The 23,676-nt window shown below is 39.7% G+C and overlaps 1 protein-coding gene and 1 pseudogene across 1 annotated transcript; both read left to right on the top strand.

Annotated features, from left to right (window-relative positions):
• Positions 1–2,552: 2,552 nt before the first annotated feature.
• LOC110046930 (matrix metalloproteinase-19-like) lies at positions 2,553–21,760 on the top strand. The gene is made up of 6 exons (XM_089282252.1): positions 2,553–2,694; positions 12,409–12,672; positions 13,187–13,293; positions 14,087–14,400; positions 21,200–21,310; positions 21,656–21,760. The coding sequence occupies exons 1-5, from the start codon at positions 2,620–2,622 to the stop codon at positions 21,208–21,210; spliced, it is 771 nt and encodes a 256-aa protein (XP_089138378.1). The 5' UTR covers positions 2,553–2,619; the 3' UTR covers positions 21,211–21,310; positions 21,656–21,760.
• LOC149116309 (uncharacterized) lies at positions 9,399–10,561 on the top strand (annotated as a pseudogene).
• Positions 21,761–23,676: the final 1,916 nt, after the last annotated feature.

Raw genomic sequence — 23,676 nt, 5'->3', positions numbered from 1 at the left:
TTGAGATGCATATTTATTTCCTTTTCTCGATTCGTACTTTTCGGTAATTTTCGAGATATCTGGAGCACGCGAGTTCACCAAATTATTTTTCTGACTCGCTAAAACATGTTTACTCATGGACCAGCTAAGCAAGTCCAGTGAACTTCTACTTTAAGTCGTTAAAAGGAACCTGACATTAGATAAAGTTCATAATACGTGCACAGCCTCTTAAAGACGTCTCTTTTTTTGTCAGGTTGTTTTGTGAGGTTTATTTTACTACAGTTCTGTTTACATTTACATTTACCTCTAAGCGAAAGACAGTGTTTGTTATGTGAAAACAATCACTTTGCCGTAAGTGTGTTTTACTTTCCCTTAAAAATGTCCTTGGGCCATTATACGTCGGGCAATGAACACGTTATATTTTCAGTTATTTGCATATACATTTATCGCTTAACGTACACACTGGTAATTTCAACATAATCCTAGTTTAAACCCTTATTTTTCGTCAGATTAGTCCATTTTTTAAGGTGGCAACAAAACATTTTACATATTTTCATTTATATTAATATTTTTTTACCTTGTAATATAGACATTGGCGGGCCAAACGTAACAGTAATTTCAACCCGACTTTCGATATAATATTATTTCTGCGAGTAAATGCTGTTAAATCCCTGCTACATTTGGGCCTGCTGGTAAAAACGTTTTGTATTAAAGACCATCGCAGTTTTTTGTGCATTCTAAACAGTTGCGAAAAGTAAGGCTTGTATGAGAAATTCACATTTTTTATCTATTTCTGTCAGCATCCATTCTATCAATCTATTAAGGAGTAGTGATTTTTTGAGAGATTGCTTTCAAAGTTTCGAGTTCCCGTGAATGAACCTCCTGACAGTTTACAATTTTAAAAGAAGAAAGTGTGGCTTAGCTCTACATTTCAGCCCGTGAGACTGGCGTGATCTTTTTTAAGTGTCGAAGCATAACTGCTGCTTGGTTTATACTCTTATTTTTAAGTTCATCCACATTTGTGGTTGTTTGGGCTTATTTACTAATTCCTAAGTATTCCAAAGTATTTTTAGCTCTACAATTCAAGTCGCCTGTAAGCCTGAAGTGATTTCTTACAGTTTACACCTGCTGTTTGATTAATGCTATCCTAGTTACGAGGTCGAACACCATTTAATGACTCTATTAACAGATTTGCCAAGCTGAAAAGCAGACAAAGGGTTTTTTAACTCTGCTGTTCTAGTCGCCTGTAATGCTGTCATTTCACCTGCTGATTAGATAATGCATTCATAACTTTAATTAATTCAGAACCCAGTTAATCTCCCGGTCTTCACAGTAATCATTTTAAAGAAGAAGAAGAAGAAAAAAAATGTAACTTCGCTCTACTTTTCTAGCTGGGTGTTAGTCTGACGTTATTTTTAAAAGTCTTCAAATAGCCGCTGGGTATTACTTTCAGAGTTATTCCAACGCCATTTAAACACCATCTTTACAATTTGTCCTTCTTAAAAGAGCATTGATTTAGGCCCAGTTCAGATGTCGTGCTTCTGCCGTGCCGAACTAAATTGCAATTTGGTTCGACTGTAGCACGGCAGGAAATCAACTCTGATTCAGACGTCGTGCCAGAGTCGAATCAAATCCAGGGTTTACTGAAGCCTCATAACAATTCTCCTCCTAACTCCCCGAGGGAACGAAATCTCGCCAAAACACATTGACATAATTTATGAATTTAGTTTGGCGCGACAGAAGCACGACACGTTTGAATCGCTGCCGTGCCAGAGTCGTGTAGCACGGCAGAGCTTGTAGAGCTTAATTGCTTGCCGAACTTAATTCAAAAGTAGCAAATTAGTCCAGACAGTTAAAAATTAAATGGATATGAACAATCAGTATAAGCCAAGTGGCAGATTTCTAACTTTTAGAAATCACACCAGCCTGACAGGCGGCTCAAATGAATAAGTTTTATTTTAAAATGGTTAACTCTCAAGAGGATTTTTAAGTTAGTTTGAAATTGTAACTTTGAAAGGAAACTGTCAGAAATTTATTACGGCTAACAGTAAGTTATCTATTTCTGGAATTGGTGCTGAACCAAATGCATGAAAATGTGAATATCCATAACAGGCCTTAATTTTCTTTTGTTAAAAGTTAATTGAATATAAATATAAAAGAAGATTTAAAATGTTTTAGTGCCGTACATAATAATAGGTTAATTTGACGAAAAGCAAGGTGAAGGGCAAGAACAACCCAAGAACATTTTAAGAGTACGGCGAATACACTTATAGCAAAGCGATTGTTTTCACATCACAAACACTGTTTATAGCGAAAAATTACTTGCAAATGCAAACAAATCTGTACTCACATGCACCCCTTAAAACAACTTGACACAAAAAACTTATGTAAGTAGCTGTATTAGGAGTTTTATCTAATGACAGGTTCCTTTTAGCCACTAAAAGTCCAAGTACACTGTACTTGCTTAGCTGGTCCATAAGTAAACTGTGCTGCCTGCACTTAAGTGATGAGTTATAAAATATTTATTTAAGTATGTGTCTACGACATGCGATGAGAATACAAATTACTGCTATGAAATAGGTGAGCCAGTCTTCAGAACGCTCACTTCAAATCGGCGTTTTCTGCAGAGTAACCATAAAAATGTTGGCTGCTGTGTTTCTGCTGTCGTTTTTCATTGGGGCTGCGGTGTGCGAAGATAATGAAACTATGGCTTTGGTATGTACTGCATTCAAAATTATTACTTTAACCAACGATTAATCTAGGCAATTTAGGCTCATCAATTTTGTTGTCGTTGTTGTAGCTAGAAAAATGATTATTCCTCTTGATTTGTGACACGCAGTGCTATATAAAAGACAATTCTGAAATTATTCACCAGAGGGGCTGGCTTCAAATCACCCTAAACATATAAGTAATACTACATAGTCAAAAAAACAAACAAAAAAAGCATAGAAACATTTTTAATAAGGCAGAAATTTGTACATGAAATTTGAAATTTTTGCTTTTTAACTTTGGCATTGGCGTTAAAGGGAGTTATCGTGAACACTACTGGTTTGTTGCCTTAAACTTCCTGGAGAGTTGCTTAGTTGTTTCATAAAGTGTCTTCAGGTTTTGTTGCCTAGCTGCAGCTTCCGCCTCTTTTGTTAAGTCATCTATAAGCTTCCTCTTGTCCTTCCTCACACTTTTTTTTAGATCCTTGTTTGCTTCAGTGTACTCGGCATGGGCCCTCTCCTTTTGCAGCCCTGTGCGTGCCCTGTTAAGGTTCTCTTTCTTTAATCTTTTCAGGATGACCTTTGAGATGGTGTCTTTTGATATTCAAACTTTGCTATGTTGTTTCGTTCGCCCAAGTATTTCCTCGCTATCTTCTGTCCATACCTTCTTCAGGCTATCACAACTTTTGTTTATTGGATCTCCAGGGTCCTACATATCTTGTAGGGCTTGCTATTTATTCCTGGTCGAAATAGAAAATTGCTGGGCAATAAAGAGATCTTTCAGTGAGTTGATGTCGTATTTAACTCTACTTGCCACGCATCTGCCTGATCGTTTCAGCTTAAGCTGTAGTTTACCCACCAGGAGATGATGCTCCTAACTGGTATCTGTTCCCCTCATATCCAGCAGTGTTCTTCTAAACTTCCTTGATATGCAGAGGTGGTTTATCTGGTTTTCAGCAGTATCGCTGGGTGAGACCCAAGTGGCTTTATGTATTCTCTTGTGCGGAAAAACCGACCCTCCTATCACAAGTTCATGCTCAGTACACAAATCTGCGAACCTCTCCCCATTATTGTTCCTGTCCCCTAGTCCATGTGTACCCATGACTTCTTCATAGTCGATGTTACAGCTTCCAATCTTGGCGTTTATATCGGCCATTAAGATGTTCAGTTCTCTCTGTGGTCTGTTGCTGCCCAATATTTGCCTCATTTGTAGGTGCATAACACATGATCAGTCGAACAAGGATCCTTCTTTGTTTCGTTCTAAAAGTGGCTGTCATGTATCGAGCGCGCGCTAAGTAATATAATGAACAATGATGGGACAGATGGCCATTGCTATAGCTTTACCTGGATTTAACGATCTTGAACGTTCGGTGACCCCTATTTTTCTTTTGATGAATCTTTTGCTATACCGATTTTCTACGTTAGCGAGAAAATAAAGAAACGCTGTAGATTACAAGTTGGAATTTTTTTGCAAAATACACCATCGTATTCCGTTTTTTTAAGCTCTACGTTTATCTGTGCGACATTTGGAGTTTTTTTTTTCTTTTTTTAAATTTTATTTGTTATCTGCATGTGCTTACAGGTACAGTATTTACATAGTTACAAGTGCTAATTATTGTGTATAAGTACTATAAGTGTGATGACAAGTTCAGTATTTACATTGTTACAAGAGCGGTATTTACATTGTTACAAACGCTAATTATAATATAATATAATATAATATAATATAATATAATATAATATAATATAATATAATATAATATAATATAATATAATATAAGTTTGTTTACAAGTACAGTATTTACATTGTTACTAGTGCCAATTAAAATATTTAAGTGAAATAGGTGTGCATACAAGTGCATGTCGCTTATAATGCTTTGGAGGAGGGGTGTTTTTTCCTATTTGATTATTAAGAAAGATGTTCTATTCTGTATTTGGTTAACACTTTATCAACGAAAGTGGAGAGGTGAATAGCTTTGTTTTGCATCTTACAAGTGTAGATGTAGAATCTCATAAACAAGATCGTATAATTAAATGGGAGCAAGATGCATGCAGCCGACGACGATTCACACTCGACAAAGAATTTTTACAAGATTAATATTGATGCGTAGTCTTTATTCATACATTATTTGGCTTTCATTGAGGACAAAGATATATAGCAACGCTGGTTACGCCTCAAAATTGCACAAAGTGCTTAGAAATATTACATTTGGTTGAATAATTTGCATATTTTTGCACCAGACCAAATAAGGGCAACATTTTTTTTCGACTTGTCTCGCAACATTGTTGCACTGTAAGTTGGAACACATTGCTGCGCGTATTACAACGTTTGTGACCAACTTGTCTCGCAGCAAAATACAGTGTTGCAAGTTGAGGCAATATGTTGCGCAAAGTAGACTCGAGTTCTACTTTCTGCAACAAATTTTAGTTTTGCGGCTCGTATTACCACAGAAGCTACAACTTTTCTCGCAGCAAATTTGAATTAAAGCTTGCGAGTGGCTGTCGCAAAGCGCGGAAACGCGGCAAACAAAACAAACATAGCGGACGGTGAAGAGGAGCGTGAATTCGAAGTAGACTAGTAACTTTCGGAAAGTCATAAATTTGCCCTGTAGAAAAATCTCTTTTGCCCTTCAAAACAAGCAGCAAAAAATGGCATAAGGCTTGGAAGAACTGTCTGAAATGACACTGAGCTTCACATTGAGAGAACTTCGCTGGCACGGAAGATTCAGAAGAAAGTGAAGTCCAGAAATCGAGGTGGAAGTTCGTCGAAACGCTAAATTATATGAAAGAAAGTGCCATCTTTGTTTACACACGATAGACCAATCATACGTGAAGAATTCCGCGGATTTGCAACACTGTATTTTGCTGCGAGAAAAATTGTTCACAAACGTGGTAATAAGAGCAACAATGAGTTTGAACTTGCAATGCAACAATGTTGCGAGACAAGTTGAAAAAAAATGTTGCCCGTATTACTGGACCTTTAAGGTTCGGAATCAAAAGTTGAGTACAGAATCAAAAGTTGAGCCAATTACAAACAACGACCAGAATTCTTTGTGCTCGTGCACAGGAAAAAACAAGATGGCAGCCATCAATAGCGGTGCTCGTGCTGCTGCTTTTGACTGGAATGATTCTTTTTGCTTTTTCATGTACCTCAATACCGAACTCCTTAGGCTGTGCCACGTCAATTTGATCGCCGCTAAGTTTGTTGGTGGTTGTGCCTTCTCAAATCGCGCCAACAAAGATGCCATTGCCTTTATAGTTTTCTGTCGGTTAGCATTGTCTTTTAGTAGCTTGTCCCATAGAATTGGATTATCCTTGAAATGAGCAATCAGCATACGTGTCTTGCTATTATTCCAAGAAATAAAGCCGCGGTCTTCAGGATTTTTAGCTGACAATCATCCTCAACCGATTTTAATTCAACAATGCAGTGCCTCAAAGCATTCTGGGCTCTAAAAAAGACCATGCACCATGCGTTCAGTCAGTTCACACGAAGGAACATGTCGCTGCAACACATCCCTGGGACATATTCCCGCAACATTTTCATGTGTGTGCAAATGTTGTGATTTTGTCCCTGCTACATGTCACCTCAGTGTGTACTACACGCGGTTTTGTCGCTGCAACATGTTGCTGCAACATGTCCCTGCAACATGACCCTTTGTGTCTGGCCACCTTAAATCTCGTAAACTCTAAACTAGCCAAAACAGTCGCTTAAAAATTGCGTTGCAAAAAAACTGCAAAATTCTCTGGGTCCAACCACTTATTCACGCTGACTTGTTATTCATTCTTTAGATAACATACCCCTCTGAAGATAAAATGAAAATTTGTTTGAGATTTCTGAAATTAATCCGTCTTTCCTCACAAAACTTAATACAAACAACGAGCCGACTCGAGCTTTAATTCATGCATGTTTGCGTTCCGACAAGCAAGCTCGACAAAAGTATGGCTTGTTATTGCTATCTTCAAATTACATTCACACTTCCATTTCAAAATTAATTTGTTGCAATACAGCCATGAAATGTAGTGCAAGCTGCCAGTCATTTTTAGTGAATATGAAAGTAAATAAGAGCGAATTTATTTCTGTCGGATCGGATTACAGGCGAACATGTTCATTTCATATTTTTGTCATGAACTTCGGTAAATTTGTTTTGTACTTTTGTTGCTACTTGTGGATCTCTTATTCTCAAACTCATTAATTATTCATGAGCTGATGACCCAATCAGCTCGCATCAATTGGGTCAGGTGCATGTATGTTGATACCCAATGAACATACCGATCAAGACACGGTAGATAAGTTCAAAAACTGATCAAGACACTGATCAAGAAACTTGAATTTTAATCAGTCTTAATTATAATTCTAAATACAGCATTTTTCCCGCTTAAATCATTGCTTCCAACAACAATACAGCAACATATTATTCTTTCTTAGACATCGTTACATTAATTGTACAGTTTTTGAATTTTCCTTTCTGGAAAACAACATCCGTTAAAGATTGATCCTGTTTCTCAGTGGTAAAACATGTAGTTGTACTAACAACACTTGGACCTAGGATCTTTGAAACTTTAGACATTTTCTTCTGTAGGCTTTTCGTACTGCAACAATGCATTAGAACGATGCCCCGACCTTTCGCGAATCAATTTTTCTTCAACCCCAGAATTGAACAGTGCATTTTAAATTACTAACCAATTCGGTCTAAAAGTTGTCAAGTACCTTTTGTCACTAGCGTCCAGAGGATTCAAAGCTTCTGATCCATTTTTCTCCTCCAAATAACGTTTGAGGGCACAAATGATACCATAAACAGACTTCGGAGGGTATCTTTCACCGGACTTTTTTTAGCTACCTCCATCACAAATTTTGACAACCAATAGTTCAGCGACAGAGCGTCCATTCCAGCAATATCTACACTCACAGCGGTAACATTGTGTAAATCGTAGTCCTTGAAGAGACCGCCACAATCTAATACCGGAACTTTAACCTCTCTCAACCTCTGCCATTCGGCAAAAATGTTCACAGCCCACTTGTTTTTATACTTAGTTGAAACTGGAACAGCATCATTCACCAAAACATTTTCTTGAGAAGAGGTTTTTGGAACTCGAAAACGTTCTGATCTCCACTCGATCTCCATCACGCGGCATAATGTTAATTTATTAAAAATTCAACCTTTAAAACTTGCCCACATGGCCGCATATAAATTATTCATTTCATTTACCATATGAATAAAAAACAGACAATAGCCTATTGAGCACGCCTACTAATTACCTATTCTTCGAAAAAAATTCTCATGCTACTTTGAGAAGCCAGCTCAAAAACTCGTGCTTCGTTTTTCATCAGGGGTTCCAAACACCTCGAAACAATAAAAGCACTCCGCCTTCGGCGTCGTGCTTTCATCTGTTTCTCGGTGTTTGGAACCCCTGATGAAAAACTCGCACTCGTTTTTGATCTATTACTTCATCGCTAAAAGGTGAGTTCGATATATTTTCTTGAGGTATTTTTGCTAGTTACAATGGATTAGTGCGTTCCGCTTTCGGTTCCTGGGAAACGAAACATCTGGTTTCGATATTTGTCGCTGTAAACTACCCACAAAACAGGTTTTATTGCTTACCACTGAGCCCAAACTAAATGATCGAAAATGATAATAGCCAAAGTATAATACATACAAATATGAATACTTCAAACTTTATGCGCTCTTGGTTGGATTTGTATGATATACTCTATGGACGGGCCAATGCAAACGCAACTATTTTCGTGTTCGACTGAAAAGTAAACATCACAGGACATCGTTGTTTAACATTATTTGCTTTCATTGAATCGCGTGCTCAAAACTTTGCCGCTTCTGAGATGCGGTACAAAGTTTTCGTTTTTTCGGAGAACCAAGCTTTTCAAAGTGTCATTATTCTTTATGTTACATTCAATTAGAGAGTGTCGCGACTAGCTACCCACACGGAAAGTACAGTTCAATGAGCTGCTCTATCGGTACCTTGATTGGAAGTGAGTGTGGAACTACGTCGTCGAAATTAAACATAACGTAAGAGACAATTCCAATTTCACTTTGCGAGAAGGATGTGAGTAAACACTTGCATACGACAAGTGTTACTGATATCAGCACAGAATATGACCTAATACTGGCAAGGGCAGGTGTATTTGAGTATGATGAGGAGTATATATCAAGAACAAGATTGTGCCCAATGCACCGATATCAGCTCGGTGGAGGATGGTTCCAGAAACGACTCTTTCGCTACCCAAACCACACTGGCAAAGCCAGCCAGATTGTAGTATTAACAAACTACAGACCAAAATCAGATTTCATGAGTTGAAAAATTTAGTGCCGGTGGGTTCAGGTAAGATCATCATTCTTGCTGATGTAGAAATGTCATTATTGCATGTTTTTCAATTACATTTTCCGATTTTGTCGTAAAAAAGAGGCACTCAAACAACTGATGTCAAGCGCCGTTTCGACCAAAAGATAGCCTGTAAGCAAGGTCAAACAAGCAATCAAGCGAGGAGTCTGGGGCACGAGCGGGAAAAGCCACGTTTTACCCGCTTTCCCCCCTCCCCACCCCCTTTCACCCCAGGCAACTCGACGACTTATTTCCGATGATTTTTTGCCTTCTCGTTCCATCTTGCGCAAATTGCGGATTTGTAGAGATCTGTCGTACCTTAGTTATGATATTTTTGGGTCAGGTATCTGCACTAAATGCCAAAAGAAACTTGCCATGCTCATCAAGGGCGTAACTGCCAACAAAACAGATGAAGATGAACCAGAAGTTAGAAGGAGCTCTAGGCTCGCTGAGAAGAGTCCAGTCAGTTTTGAGAATCTCTTTTTGGGACCGTGTGACAGGAGCTCCGCCCACCAGAAATCCCTTGTTAACTGGTTTCTTTATGACGGAAATGATTTAATGTGAGCAGAGCAAGTCAAAAAAGCTTTGGAGTCACATGGCGGCGTACGAAGTGTTGTTCTGTATGTGGTGGAGTATCCAGAGTCAGCAAGTAAGTGCCCCACACCGCGGATTCCAGACGTAAGTCGTCTTCATAACAACCAGTATTGTAACGAGGGCCTAAAGGTATGGAAAGCGTGCAATATTGGCATCGGGAAACTGGTTGCATGGGAGAATCTTGATAACGATGGCAAGATGCTACCTTCTGAACTTAGAATCTTCGAGAGCGGATCACAGGGTAATAGTTAATCTGTTAAGAAAGATAATACTTGCTTGGCGGCAGAACTGCTTGGTCCGGTGAAACCTGTAAGGTCACCCGAAGAATCTGGAGACGAGGACAGTGATTGCGTTCGGTTCAGCTGCCCTGAACCAGGGTGGGTCAAGGAGTACATTACAATGTGTAAGCTTGAAAAGCATATCGCTTCAGAGAAACACGCCTTTCAAGATGTTTCTCAACCCCTTGGTGTTAAAGTAATGAAGAGATGGGCCGAACAGTTTCAACAGGTAACGTCACAGAATCTTTCATTCCAACTGGAAAACAAACTCTCTTCACTCCGTCCCCGCATAGAAGACCTCAGGTTCACCACACACCAGGTTCTTCAGAAACGCTGGGCTTTGAAGTACCTAAGCGGGCAACACGTTTTCCCGACAAGGTCAGAAATTACTTCCAAGAGAAATTTGACGTCGGTAGTGCTATAGGACATAAGGCTGATCCTGTGCAAGTTTCCATCGACATGAGATGTGCAAGAGATGGGCTTGGTAGGCGTTTATTTGCCGCAAGTGAATGCCTTCAGACACAGGAGATCCGTTCATTTTTCTCCAGGCTTGCCGCAGCACAGAGGAAGAATGTGCAAAGCCCAGCAGATCTAATTGAGGACGACGTTCGAGATCTAGAAAGTGATTCTCAAGCAGAGCAGTATGAAATAGAGTTGCAAATTTAGGCTGCGTGAAAGTATCATCGCTTAGGTCGCAGAGAAGCACCCTATTTGTTATGAACGCTTCAGCCTGTGTGAACTAAGTCAGCAAAACAAGTTGAAAAAGTTCAACATAGACATGCTTGTAAGAATTTGTGAGCATATTGAATTAGACATCGCCACTGTTTCCAGAAACAGAAAGGAGGGTTTCGTTGATCAAATCAAAGAGCTCATTGGACATTGCAGCTGCAATATGTAACAGTTTGAGTTAAATTTACTAAGACAGATGTTAATTACATAGAAACGCTGGTTTATGCAACTGGAGCTCAGAAACGTTTTGAGAAAAGCGAAAACAAAGATGGTACGTGGGTACATACCTGAGATACGGCAGAATTTTAGTTTGGTGGATGTAGCTACCATTTGGATAACGATTGTGGTTGCATGACTTAAAAAAAAAATCAGCCCAGTGACTTTATGTTCAACATAACACGTAAGTCTTAATTGCGACAATCTGAGGTGATGGAACCTTTTCGCTTTAATTAAATGAAGCCAGATAAGTTGTTGTTTCTGGGAGAAAAGAAGCCAAGACATTTTAAAAGTAAAATAAGTAACGAATTTATTATCTCAAAAAGTTGAATAGCCTTTTGTGTTTACGTGGTTTAGAAAAATCGGTCACGCAAGTTTATGTTGTGTGTTATGAATATATAAAACTATAAAAAGCTATAAAAGCTATAAAAAGCTATAAAACAGCATTGTCAATGGCTAATATTAAAGTTGAACTGAAAAGCATATAAAGACAGACTAGGAGTCTCTGTCTCATAAAATGAGTCAAAGCACTTAAGAAAAATTATAAGTCAGATAACCTCAAGTTATTTTGATTTTTTAAGAATTTCACGTTTACAGCTTCAGTTCTTCTACGCTGCTTGTTATAGAAACATTTATTTCACCAAAAGCGGTAGAAACCACAATTTAAGTAAAAAATGTATATCTCTCGTGTCTTCGTGGGTGGTCTCTGAGTGTCATTTTCTAGTCCCGTTAACAATCCTTGAAAAACAGAAACCCAAACTTTTAACACATTGGTCATCAATGGCAAAGTACTAGGGACAAGGCAGTTTAGTTTTTATCCCTAGAAGTGGGTTGGACCCTGCGTAAACACTTAAAGAGTTGAGTCAGTTTTTCCGTTTTCAGTAAAGTGAAATTTACTAGGAACTATTTGTGCTGTTGTATATGGAAATTGACAACTTGTTCTTTGGTTTTGTAGCTATATTTGTAAAGTTAAAGCATGTTACTGATAGCGAATAAAATTATTTGCATCGGGAAGTAATATTGGTCTGTCATTGGTACGACAAATCTGCTCATAAATTAGACGCAATTTATCATAATTTTCGCTAGTATTACCTCGCTATCTTTTAATTCCGTTTCTGAGGCAATTCTGTAAAAATACTAAGAATAAATGACATCAATCTAGAGCGCCTGGTACCCTTTTCTCATAAAATAAGTTTCAGCTAATTTGAAGAAATTTGATTTTTTGACATCCGCCGCAGTTAATGCGCATTTTGTAGTCAAGCTCTCTTAACAGCTATAAATTTCTAACAAGCTCTTACATTGTTAAAGTCAATTTTTGTCTTGTAACGTAAAATGTAAGCCTGGCTTTAATAAGACCTCGATTTATCAACTTAATACCATCTTCTTCAATCTTCGATTCTTATGGTCTTTTGATCCCCCAAAACAGCAAATCTATTTGACCACCTATTCAATTATTGTTTGATTGTGTTTACATATAGCAGACACCTGGAAAAATTGGCCTGTCGATTATACTAAAGTTAATGATCGGTTTAACCTTACTGAAATATCGCTGATAACTATTCTTTCAGCACTTTTTGAACCAATACGGCTATATATCAACTTCTCGTAGTGGTAACCACGACGTTGGTACGGCCATCCGACGATTTCAAAAATTCTATGGTCTCCAGGTCAGTGGGAGACTGGATGCCTCAACTGTCCGACTCATGAAGAAGCCTCGGTGTGGTATGAGTGATCCAACTCCAGGCAGTCGCTTGCGAAGATATGCCACTCTTGGAAAATGGTTAAAGACTGAGTTGAAATATTTCGTCCAACCAGGTCAAGATCTCTCAGTTGTGAGTACATTCTGGAATTAAAAGTTCTTTTGGTTGTTTTGCAATTGTTAATCCTATGCAGCCTGGGAAGGAGGGAATTTAAGGTGTAGGAGCTGATTTACAAACTATCCTTCCTTAAATAGCTTTTAAATTTCAGTCTTCACAATTTTCCACATTTAATACAACTTATCAGGAAACATCTTAGTTTTTCGATCGTTTGACCACCCCACGTGACGTTCATACGGAAACGATATTTCCAAATGGTGCTTTGCCGAAATGTAATGGTCTTTTTTTTTCAATTAAGTTTATAAAGGTTTCATCAAAGCAGATTTTTGACATCATTTATGTTTTGTATTTTGCATCCGTTTGGGTTTTTTTTTCTTGACCATTTGTGGCCGGGTAAATAGTTTACAGGAGCCCTTCCCCCTCCCCTCCCACGTAACTCCCAAGACTCACCTACAAAAACATATCCCATAGGGGTAATGTAAATAAAAATAATCTATTCATTACTTCATTTTGTTTGAATTATTAAAAGGATAAGCAAGGAAAGATATTTGCTAAGGCACTGAAGTTCTGGTCCGACGTGTCTGGGTTGAGATTCTCTGAAGTCGGTAGCGCCAGTGAGGCAGACATCCAAATAAGGTAATTTGGGCGACTAGGTAGTAAACAGGGGAAACAAATCGCTTTTCATTCAAGTATCAAAGCGTAATTGATTCTCATTAACTACGCTTGACGATTGGCTTAACAAACTCGCGCCAGTTTTTCATCCAATTATAACAAAACCAAAACCTTCGCATTCGTTTTCTCGCGCTTTGCGTCAGCTACGTAGAGTTTTGATTGGCTCACTGTATCGTCTGCTTTCTTTGTGATTGCCTAGAGTAATGACTTTGGCTTTTGTTTTTTTACGAAACCCAACTGAAAACCGTTTTAAATAGGAATTAAATTGGAGAAATAAATCAGGGATAAAAATACCTAATTCGCTGGATGAGTAGACAAAGGTAGTATATTTGATTTAAAACTTTGATGACAATCTCCAGGGTATCTAATTGAACTTTACAGACTGTTCATCTTAGGGTAATGCGTCATACATGCACATTCCAATCATCAAACCGCTAGTTTATTTTTTTTCCTGTTCCAGTAATTAGAATGAGAAGCACCACTAAAACCTATATCTGTGTCATAAGGCAAGAGCTTAAGTACTGTAATGATACCTACACCAAAGGTTTGCAGCTAAATTAAGAATTTAAGGATATTACCTTTACAGGGTGCCTTTTTATTAAAGTAATTCAATACAAGAGGAAAAAAACGGAATTAAAAATGCAGCAGCAGCAGCAACTGACCCGTTGGTCAATAAGTTGCGATAATTAAAATAGTCGAAATATTGATAGGTTTTAATCGTATAGGTTTACTATGAGTACACATTCTCTTTAATTAGCTTTGGGAGAAAGAGTCACGGTGGCACCAATGTGGAGGGGACATGCCTGAAACCATTCGACGGCCCCGAAGGGATTCTAGCGCATGCGGATTACCCTCAGAGTGGGCGAGCTCATTTTGACGAGGATGAGACCTTCACCGATGGCACTTACAGTGGTACAAATCTTTTATGGGTGGCAGTGCACGAATTTGGGCATTCCTTGGGCCTGCAGCATACAAACGTCCGGGGGGCGATCATGTATCCTTACTACACAGGCTACGTCCCTAACATGAAGCTCCACTCTGATGACATTGCTGGTATTCAATATTTGTATGGTAAGGGAACCCAAGAAGAGCTGTTATAAATTTTAGGGTAGTAGGCGATGGCATGGTAACATTAGGCGAAAACGCGCTAAAGAGAGTTTGAGTAATGCGCTTTCTATGGCAAACACGTTTTCAAACTGTTTTACCATAGTTAATAGAGGGAATGGTTATCAAATTCGACAAAGTTCTTTGTTGTATGTTTTTGTTTTCTTTTTTGGCCTTGACCGTGCACAAAACGCAATAGTTGTTTACTACTGGCCGAGGAACTAACCAATAGAAACGTTTTGGTTACGTAACTTTTTCTACAGCTCGGTAAGTTGTGTACATAACGGCGCCAATCATTCAAGTCTTTACGTTAAAGCTGCATGCACCATAACCAATTTCCATCTCCATCTTGCAGACCAAGTGTTAGCCCTCGTTGCCGCAAAAGAATAAGGAAAGGTCAAAACATGGACTTGTCCAACCGTTTTCTCTACGGTCTCTCGACCTCGTGGTCGACCAGTGACTGTGACTGTGTGGGGGTGGGGTGACCCCTACATACTCCCCCTCTAAAAAGAGATGTCCTCCTGAACATTGGAACGCATTGCTACAGCTTTTTAAATCCTAGCAACAAAAACTACTTTGAAGGGCGATCAGGCGAAATCTACTCGCTAATAATAAAGATAGCAAATAATGACTAATTACCAACTACAGTGTTCTTTTGCGGTCTCTAAATTGCTTAACAGTTGGTCACTGAACAAGTCTCTTTGTTTTTCTTTGAGAAACAAAACATGATGCCAATGTGTTAATAGTTTAATCAAGTCCAATAAAGGTTAATGAGTTCAAGTCTTTAACGCAGGCAATCTTGTAGTTTTCTTAAACAGCCATTGATGGCACATACTGGTAAATGTTTGGGGGCACAAATGGTACGGACGCTAAGTACACTGGTGTATGATAAGGTATCATCCGATGATTGTGCATGGCTAAGGTTTCGTAAGGTGTGACAGGAAACCATGTTGAAGAAACAGAAACACTGCCAGTTGTCGCTAGAGTATTCAAAGCACAAATTGGATGGTAAGTTGGATTTCCAAGATGATCATAACTTAGAATATTTGGTGGATGGTGGTTTCGCACAGGACAATGAGACCCTGCTGGCTCTTGTGGGAGTAAGAGTTCCTGTTCTGTTTAGAGTCAGAAGGAGAAGAGTCTTTTGTCACTGACACTTCCTCACCATGTTCTGACAAATCCTCCATATCGTCAGGCAACAAATCTTCTTGGGCACCATCTGTTTGACCTTGTCCATGATTGTCTGTTTCTGCTGTTTGTGTTGACAACATTTCGAACTCGGTGAGTGAGAGGTCAGGTAGCTCTACTTCAACCCCACTGTCATTACCATGTTGATGAATCTCTCTTCCTTGGTTAGCAGGGGCTGACCTTCTCCTCTCTTGGGTACGCTGAGGGACAGGTTTTGAAAAATCACTTTATAAGAAGTAACAAGGCAACAGATGATTTCTGTGGAGTATTCATGATTTGCCTTTCCGGCCTTCTGGCGTTACTTCGAATACAGGTAGGTCTCCCTTTTGCTCCACTATGAGATGTACTTCTTGCTCCCAATATGACCTAAGTTTCCCAAGACTACCGCGCTCTGAGATATTACGTACCAACACTCGGTCACCTTGCTGTAAAATGGAGAACCTTACTTTTCGATCATATTGCTTTTTTCCATCCCCTGATGACTTGGAGATATTCTGCCTGGCCAGTTCATAGGCATCTTTCATTGCAACTTTCCATTTCTCTGTGTACTCTGTATGATTCATACGAGTGCTTCACGTGAAAGTCCGAAATTAGGTCAACTGGGAGGCGTGGTGAGCGTTCAAACAATAAATAGAAGGAAGAAAACCCAGTGGCATCATTTCTGCTGGAGTTATACGCATGAAAGCTTTGTTATGTGAGTCCTTCCACTTGTGTTTCTGGCTTTCTGGGAGAGTTCTCAACATAGGCAACAATATTCTGCTAAACCTTTCTACCTTCCCGTTCTTTTGGGGGTAGTACGGTTTTGTTCGCAGAAGTGTTACGCCACTAAGCTTTTCCAATTTGTGAAAGAGCTTATTCTCAAACTACCGCCCTTGAGATATACTCATAACCACCAGAACTTTGCTCCAAATGTAAAAGGTCAATTGACACTAATTCAAAGAGATATAAGGTGGTCACACGGTTTAGTATTGCTCTTGTAGACAAATTTGGCTGTCGCTGTTTAAGACATGGGCAAACTTTGGTCACAAAGTGATTGATGTCATCCTCCATGTTGGGCAAGTAGAAACGTTCATGTGCCAACTGGACTACACGATGGGCTCCTAAATGTCCCATTTACTGATGAAGCTCTTGGAAGACAATAGTGTGAAACTTCTGAGGTGGCACCAGCTGGGAGTATGATCCACTCCTTCTAAACAACAGGCAATCACCATCACAGTAGAGTTTTTGTCTCTGCCTCAATAACACATTTGTGACCGGTAGTTCACGTTTAATTTTCCTGTTTTTAAGAATGTGAGAAGTCTTCCTATCACCTGGTCTTGTCTCTAAACATCAAGAAGGGATCTTTTGCTAATTTCATCCACACTTGAACCAAGAGATACTTCTTAAATGTTCAACAAGCTGGAATCATTGCTGACTACAGACACCCAAATTGTCTCTCCTCGTCCTCGTGCTCCTACCACCACAGAAAATGCCTTGATATCACCTTGGGACACAGTCTCAGTACACAGTTTCATGTAAGAATCAATGTCCATTGGAAATCTTGAGAGTGCATCTGCATCTTTATTGGAGTGACCTGGTCTATACTTGAAGGTTAATGAGAAATCTGCCAGCTCCGATACCCAACGGCGACTGGTTTCATTTAATTTTGCAGTGGTCAGCACATAAGTAAGGGGTTTATTGTCAGTATAGACAATAAAGTCAGGTGCATGGTAGAGGTAGTCTCTGAAATGTTCGCATATAGCCCACTCAAGAGCTAGGAACTCAAGCTTTCTGGAATGGAGGAAATAGTTCTTTTCCACCTTGGATAGTGTTTGTGAGCCATATCCAATAATTCGCATTTTCTCATCCCGTTTCTGGTATAAGACTGCTCCTAGTCCCTCTTGTGATGCATCAGTATGCAATGCAAAGGGCTTACTGAAATCAGGATAGCCAAGAATTGGAGGAGATACAAGATGGTCCAACAATGTTTCAACAGGTTTCTGATGCTGTTCCGTCCACACCACTGGTCGCGAAGATGGTACTGAACCATGACAGGAATGTTGCTTGCTCTTGTGTGCTGATTTGGCCACATCTTCAGAACCTGCCTGTAATAACTGGAAGAGTGGGTGGGCAATCATAGCAAAGTCCTGGATATACCTGCGGTAGTACCCAAAAAAGCCCAGTAACTTCCTCACTTCACCAACTGTACTAGGCTTACTGTCCTTAAGAGTCCTAGCCGCCTTCACATTGCAATGGTCTAGTCTGTAGCCTGCTGCTGACACAATCTGTGCAATATAGTTTACTTCTCGCTTTAAGAGTCTGCACTTCTTTGGTTTAAGCTTAACCCCATGTTCACGCAACCGTCCAAGCACTTTCCGGATATGATCAACATGATCCTCAAATGTTTGGCTGAATGCAATGATGTCATCAATATAGGGCATACATATATCATCCCTCAAACCATCAAGGCAGTGTTCCATAAAGCGTTGAAATTCTCCTGGTAAAGTTTGGAAGCCCATTGGTAGGCGAACCCATTCATACAGTCCCCAGGGCGTGGCAAAAGCTGTCTTATGTCTGCTTCTAGAATTTACGAAACGTTGATGGTAGGCCTTTCCTTGATCGAGTAAGGAGAACCACTGATTCCCACCAAGGCTTTCCAAGGCATCTTGCACCCTGGGCAAAGGATGGCTGTCGCAAATCGTTTTTGAATTCAACTGTCTATAGTCTGTACACAGTCTTAATGACCCATCCTTTTTCCAAACACATACAACCGGAGATGAATAAGCTGACTTTGACTTTTCGATCCACCCAAGATTTAACAGATCCTCAACATACTGCTTTACTTCTGCATAAAGTGGTCGGGGAATGGCAGTATACTTCCGCTGAACTGGTACTGAATCAGTGAGGTTAATGTTCACTTGCAATTCCTCTGCCCTTCCAACATCATCATCTGTCTTTGAGAATGACTCGGCTTTTTCTGCAAGCATTGGCGAGGTCTTCTGTTTCAATATCAGGAATGTAACTGCACTGCTGTTCTTCACAAGTCGTGTTACTGCCTTCATTAGGACATTGTTTTGGCCTGTCAACATTTGGAGATTCTTCTACTTCACTTCAAGAGAGGTGACTGATGTGACTTGCTGGAGGTGTTCTAAAATTGTTCTCCCTTTCAAGGTGGTCATGTTTTGTTGGATTATCCACGCGAATATTGACCCTCCACGTGGAACCTCCTGCCACGGTCACCTGTTTCCCAGGTATCTCAAGACCACCAGGCCAAGGCTGGTTTGGATCAAGTTCAAACAGTACTGTTATCTTATTAACTGGACGTACAACAGCACGACATGAAACAATAACCAACTGTCCTCGTGGAATTGCAGTATCTTCCTTTCTGGATTTTATAGTAGCCGATTTCTTTGCAGGGTCAGATGTAATGACTGAACAAGGGCCTCCCCCTTTTCTCGCTCAACACCTGTCAAACTTGAAGTAAGCAAGTCCCCTAACAATCAATTAACTCTAGCTGAAGAACCACTTTCAAAATGCTTAGTAATCTCTTCAATAACATTAAATCCAACAATAGGCATATCTAAGGAATCCTTGGCAATCAAAAACGGCACTTTAACGGTGTGGTCAAAGTCATCTTCAGTAAGATTAAAAGTCAGTTCCACCCAACCCTCATAGCGTAGGTCAGTTCCATTTGCTGCCTTCAAATCAAGCCCATCCATGCCCAGCAACTCCTCTATGTTCCGAATATCATACCCTGGAAGACACTGCTTCAACCAATGAGGCGAAATAATCGACACTTGAGCTCCAGTATCCCAAAGGGCATCAGTCTCAAGCCCATCGAGCAAGCATTTCAGTGCACTTACGCCCCACAAGACGAACTACCCGTGCATGCTCCTTTGGTGACAAATGACTCACAAAGACACCTGTCTTCTCTCTGTCTTCTCTACATTTTCGCTGTTCTAAAGAGGATATGGCCTGGCAAAGTGTCTTATGTTTACTCCAGTGTTTTTGTTGACATTTCCTTGAACAATATCTAACAGCTTTACAATTACTGCATTGCTTGAAAGAGGAGGTACCCTCTTTGCTTCCACAGAACTTGCATACATGGTGGGACGAATCCGCTCCGGCTACACCCTGTCCCGCTGACGTAGCCTCTGTCCGTTTCCCGACACCCTTTTACATCCCCTTGCAGAATGATCTGTTGAACCCCATTTGAAGCAATGATCGCAGTTGTCTACACCTGCTGTCCTACATGAATTACACTGCCGACGCCGAAACTGTGACTGGTTACCAGATGCATAAGGCGGGGTGGAGTTTCTTCTCTACTGGGGCACTGATTCTATCAAAAGCTTCTTTTAAGGAAGCAAGGTTTGACTGCACTTCTTCCAATGCTTTCACTAGTGTATTTGGCCTTGGCTGCTCTTTCTGGGAGTTACTAATTTCATTCTTCGGTATTTGACTTAAACTTGGTTGGGTTTGGTTACTTGGAGGTGAAGCAGTTTCAACCTGGTTAATCCTTACCCCTTTCCTGCCAGCTAAACCCATCTTATTTTGGTGTTCTGCCCCTGCGGACATAATCTGAATAACCTTTTTCCATGAGTTGTTCATCAGCTACAGAAGCTACTTCCAGTAAAGGGCGCAACTTAGCTCTAGCTGCCTCATCTTTTAACCCCGTCACTATAACAGGGAGGAATAATACTTGGACAAGAGAAGGCGCATTCTTGATGGAACCATGAGTGGCGTTTGGCACAAAAATAATTTGCTGTTTTAGGTTTAAAGCTTGCACAAGAAAATCTTAGGGAGATTCACTTGCTTCCTGGTGCAAGACAGATAGTTCCTGTGACAGTTTCGTTGGTGTCTTTTGCTTAAAATGAGCTTTCATAATCTGCCCTAAGCGAGACAATGACAGATCCTGTATCATCTCCAAGTACGACCTCAGTTTAAGGCTTGGACTAACTGCACGAATAACAGCTTCTACAGTCTCACTCTCTTTGTAGCCCGCCTTTATCCCCAATTCTATCTGTCGCACCAAACTAAAAACTGACAGTCCATTCTTAAAATTATCTCTCGCCGCAACTCCATGGATCTTGAAATCCCGCCTAAGCACCTTACTGACATCAACATTTACCTTTGTTTCCGCTCCTTGTGCTTTCTCAGTAACTTTTTCTGTCGAGTTAAGGGTTTCAACCTTTACTTCTGCCGGTTTATCTTGTGTTGTGTCATCTTCGAGCGGAGATGGTTTCCAATCCAAAAATGTAATTAGACCAACCAACAGCGTTTTCTTGTCATCCGCTTCGCCTACATCTTGCTCTATTCTCTCACGAATTCTCTTTTGAGAGCGCCAACCTTCCTAAGTCTTTCGTTTCCACTTGTAAATGTTCTGCTAATTGTGCCAGTGCATCCACTCCAAGACCACAGACTTTGGATTCAAGCTGCGGTTGAAGCTCCTCGATTTTGATTGATTTATTTACAAAGATGAACAAGCAAAACAACTGCGCTCGTGCTCGCCGGCTCCGCAATTCCACAAAATCTCCTAAAGTCTAGAGGGTACAACTTTTGCAGCCGTCATTGATATGTCAATACTTTCTTGACACCATAGGAGAATGTTAGGACAGGCTGACTACTACATGCCAACCGCATAAGGATTCTGGTTATTGTAAGACGTACCCTGAAAGCATGAAGTATTGGTGCGAGAAGACATGTTTCAACTGTAAGTTGTGCAGAAATTAGTAATAGAAAAAAGATCTCATCGTAAGAAAGATTTCAGTGGAGAGGTGTTCATAGCCAATAATGGAACAAGACCATAAATATTAATTCAGATCGTTTACCGTAAGCGAAATCACGAGCATAAGTTCGCATATAACATGCTACCAGGCATCAAATAATCATCGGTTACACGGAAACTGAAAAATAATGTTTTTAATTCCATTTGGATGTACTTTCAAAACAGTTTATAAATTCAATGATACAGTTGTAAGGATGAATTCGTGTGTATATTGACTGCCCGTAACTTAAATAATGTACTGAAACTCAATTTTTCTATGTTTGGTTGCAGGTAAGGGATAAGTGATGAAAAATGGGTGACTATCTTTGTAGACTGGGGTTCATTCTCGTAAATTATATGAAATTAACAGGAGAATAAAAGGAACAGATTAAATCATGTGTTGTTTTTAGTCCATTCATTTTCTCTCATGAGTTTTCATACATCTGTAATTGAATTTAACTTGTACAGTGTGCCGTAACGAAAATGCTAAAATCTTATTGGCTGAGCTATCGTACGCTATCATCCATTTGTGTGCTATAGTTGGAGGTTGCGAACAAAATGGCGACGTTTTCTCGTTTAGCTGCGGTTTTGGAGACACATTTACAAAAGTTAAATTTGAGGACAATTCCATTCCAGAGAGGATTGAAAAGACCAACATTCACCGTTACTAAACTCAAAATTGTTTCACATAGTGATAACGGCGTTTGCACAACTCCAAACACAGTTCGCGCGATTAACATAGCATAAATTCTTAGTGGTCTTATCACTCGTCAAACTTATGCTTCTTGTTAACTTTTTACTTATTTACAAAGTAATTCACAACAATAAGGCGGGGTGGAGGAAAGGTTCTCAAGTGTTTTTTGAACAAACAAATGGTTGCACTTACTTGGATTATTTTCAAGTTTTTATAGGTCTAGAATTATTAACTTTTTGCCTAAGGTAAAAATAACCTTGCATGGCACAGTGCATATGACCTTTGTTGAAGTTTCCGTCCTTGAAACCCCTCTCCATGCTCACGATTTTCTATAACCTCAAAGAAAGGCTAGATAATTGTAACCCTGCGTCCAAATGTACATGTATTTCTAACTAATTTTTCAAAGAAAAGCTTCATTCTAATAAGCAGTGAACAATACGCTTGATGATGTGGTCCAGACAGATGAGGACGAGAAAAGACGTGAGTCATTTCGCACAGATGAAAACCGAGATCTAATGTTTTCTTTCTGGGATCAACGTAATCCAAAATCTACCCAAGTTGTCATTTTGCACTATGGTGGAGTGGACTCAGAGGTTTTGGGATTTCCCCAAACGTAGCCCCCTACGCAGGCACTTTAATTTTTGTGCTGTTCTCGTACTTTTTGGTGTGTTTTATTCTGTGAAAATGAATTAAAGGCAAGGCTGGGATGATTGGTTAACTCAGCCTACTTCTCTGTCGGATGCGATTGCGTTTCATTCAGCGGTGGTGTTATTCTTGTTGTTGTTGTTGTTGTTGTCATTCTCTTTCTTTTGGCTGAAATCGTGCATCAACTGTGGAGTTCAAATCCTCGTTAAATCTCGTAATCGAATAAAACTAGCTATCAAGGATGAAAAAATGCGGATTCAAAACAAGCAGGCCAACAAATGACTTCTTGTCAGCCAAGGTTGGGTTTTTTAGTTCTGATATTCCTATTAGACACAATCCATATTTGAAGGAACAGCTAGTAAAAGCAAAAGACCCAACTTTCATACGGCGATAATCAATTTCTTTTCTTGCCTAGTTCAATTCTACTTTATATTTCTCAATCATGAACATCAAGTTAAGATTTGTAACAACAAGGTCTTTGTCATTACAGATGTGTCATTATTCATAGTGGTAGAAGATAGGATAGATGAATTTTAACTCGTTTGTCTCACAACGGAGTCACTTTAAGATGTAGATCGCGACGTTTCGACTGCTTTACTGCTATTCGTCATCAGGCAAAGTCGGAATAATAACGAAGATAGAAAGGCACCAATAGCAACGAACCAAGGTGCGACGCGCAACAACTGACCTCATCGCTTGATGAAGACTAGCAGTATAGCAGTCGAAACGTCGCCATCTACATCTTAAAGTGACTCCAATGTGAGACAAACGAGTAAAAATTCATCTATCCTAACAAGGTCCTTATTATGCAAGCTTAGCATATCCTTCTGTACACGTGACACCTGAAGCAAATGAAAAGCTCCTTCCATCGCAACAGTTTCCAGCACTTTTCCAACAGTTATACTCTGACGAATCAATACTACCACTCTTTACCGAGTGATGCTACAATATAGGTATCACATAAATGTCCAAT

The sequence above is a fragment of the Orbicella faveolata genome, unplaced genomic scaffold, assembly GCF_042242905.1.
Source record: "Orbicella faveolata isolate gen_17 unplaced genomic scaffold, um_ofav_v1 contig_12, whole genome shotgun sequence".
Taxonomy (NCBI): Eukaryota; Metazoa; Cnidaria; class Anthozoa; order Scleractinia; family Merulinidae; genus Orbicella; species Orbicella faveolata.
The sequence above is the reverse complement of the archived record's forward strand: the minus strand, read 5'-3'. Positions and strand labels throughout refer to the sequence as shown.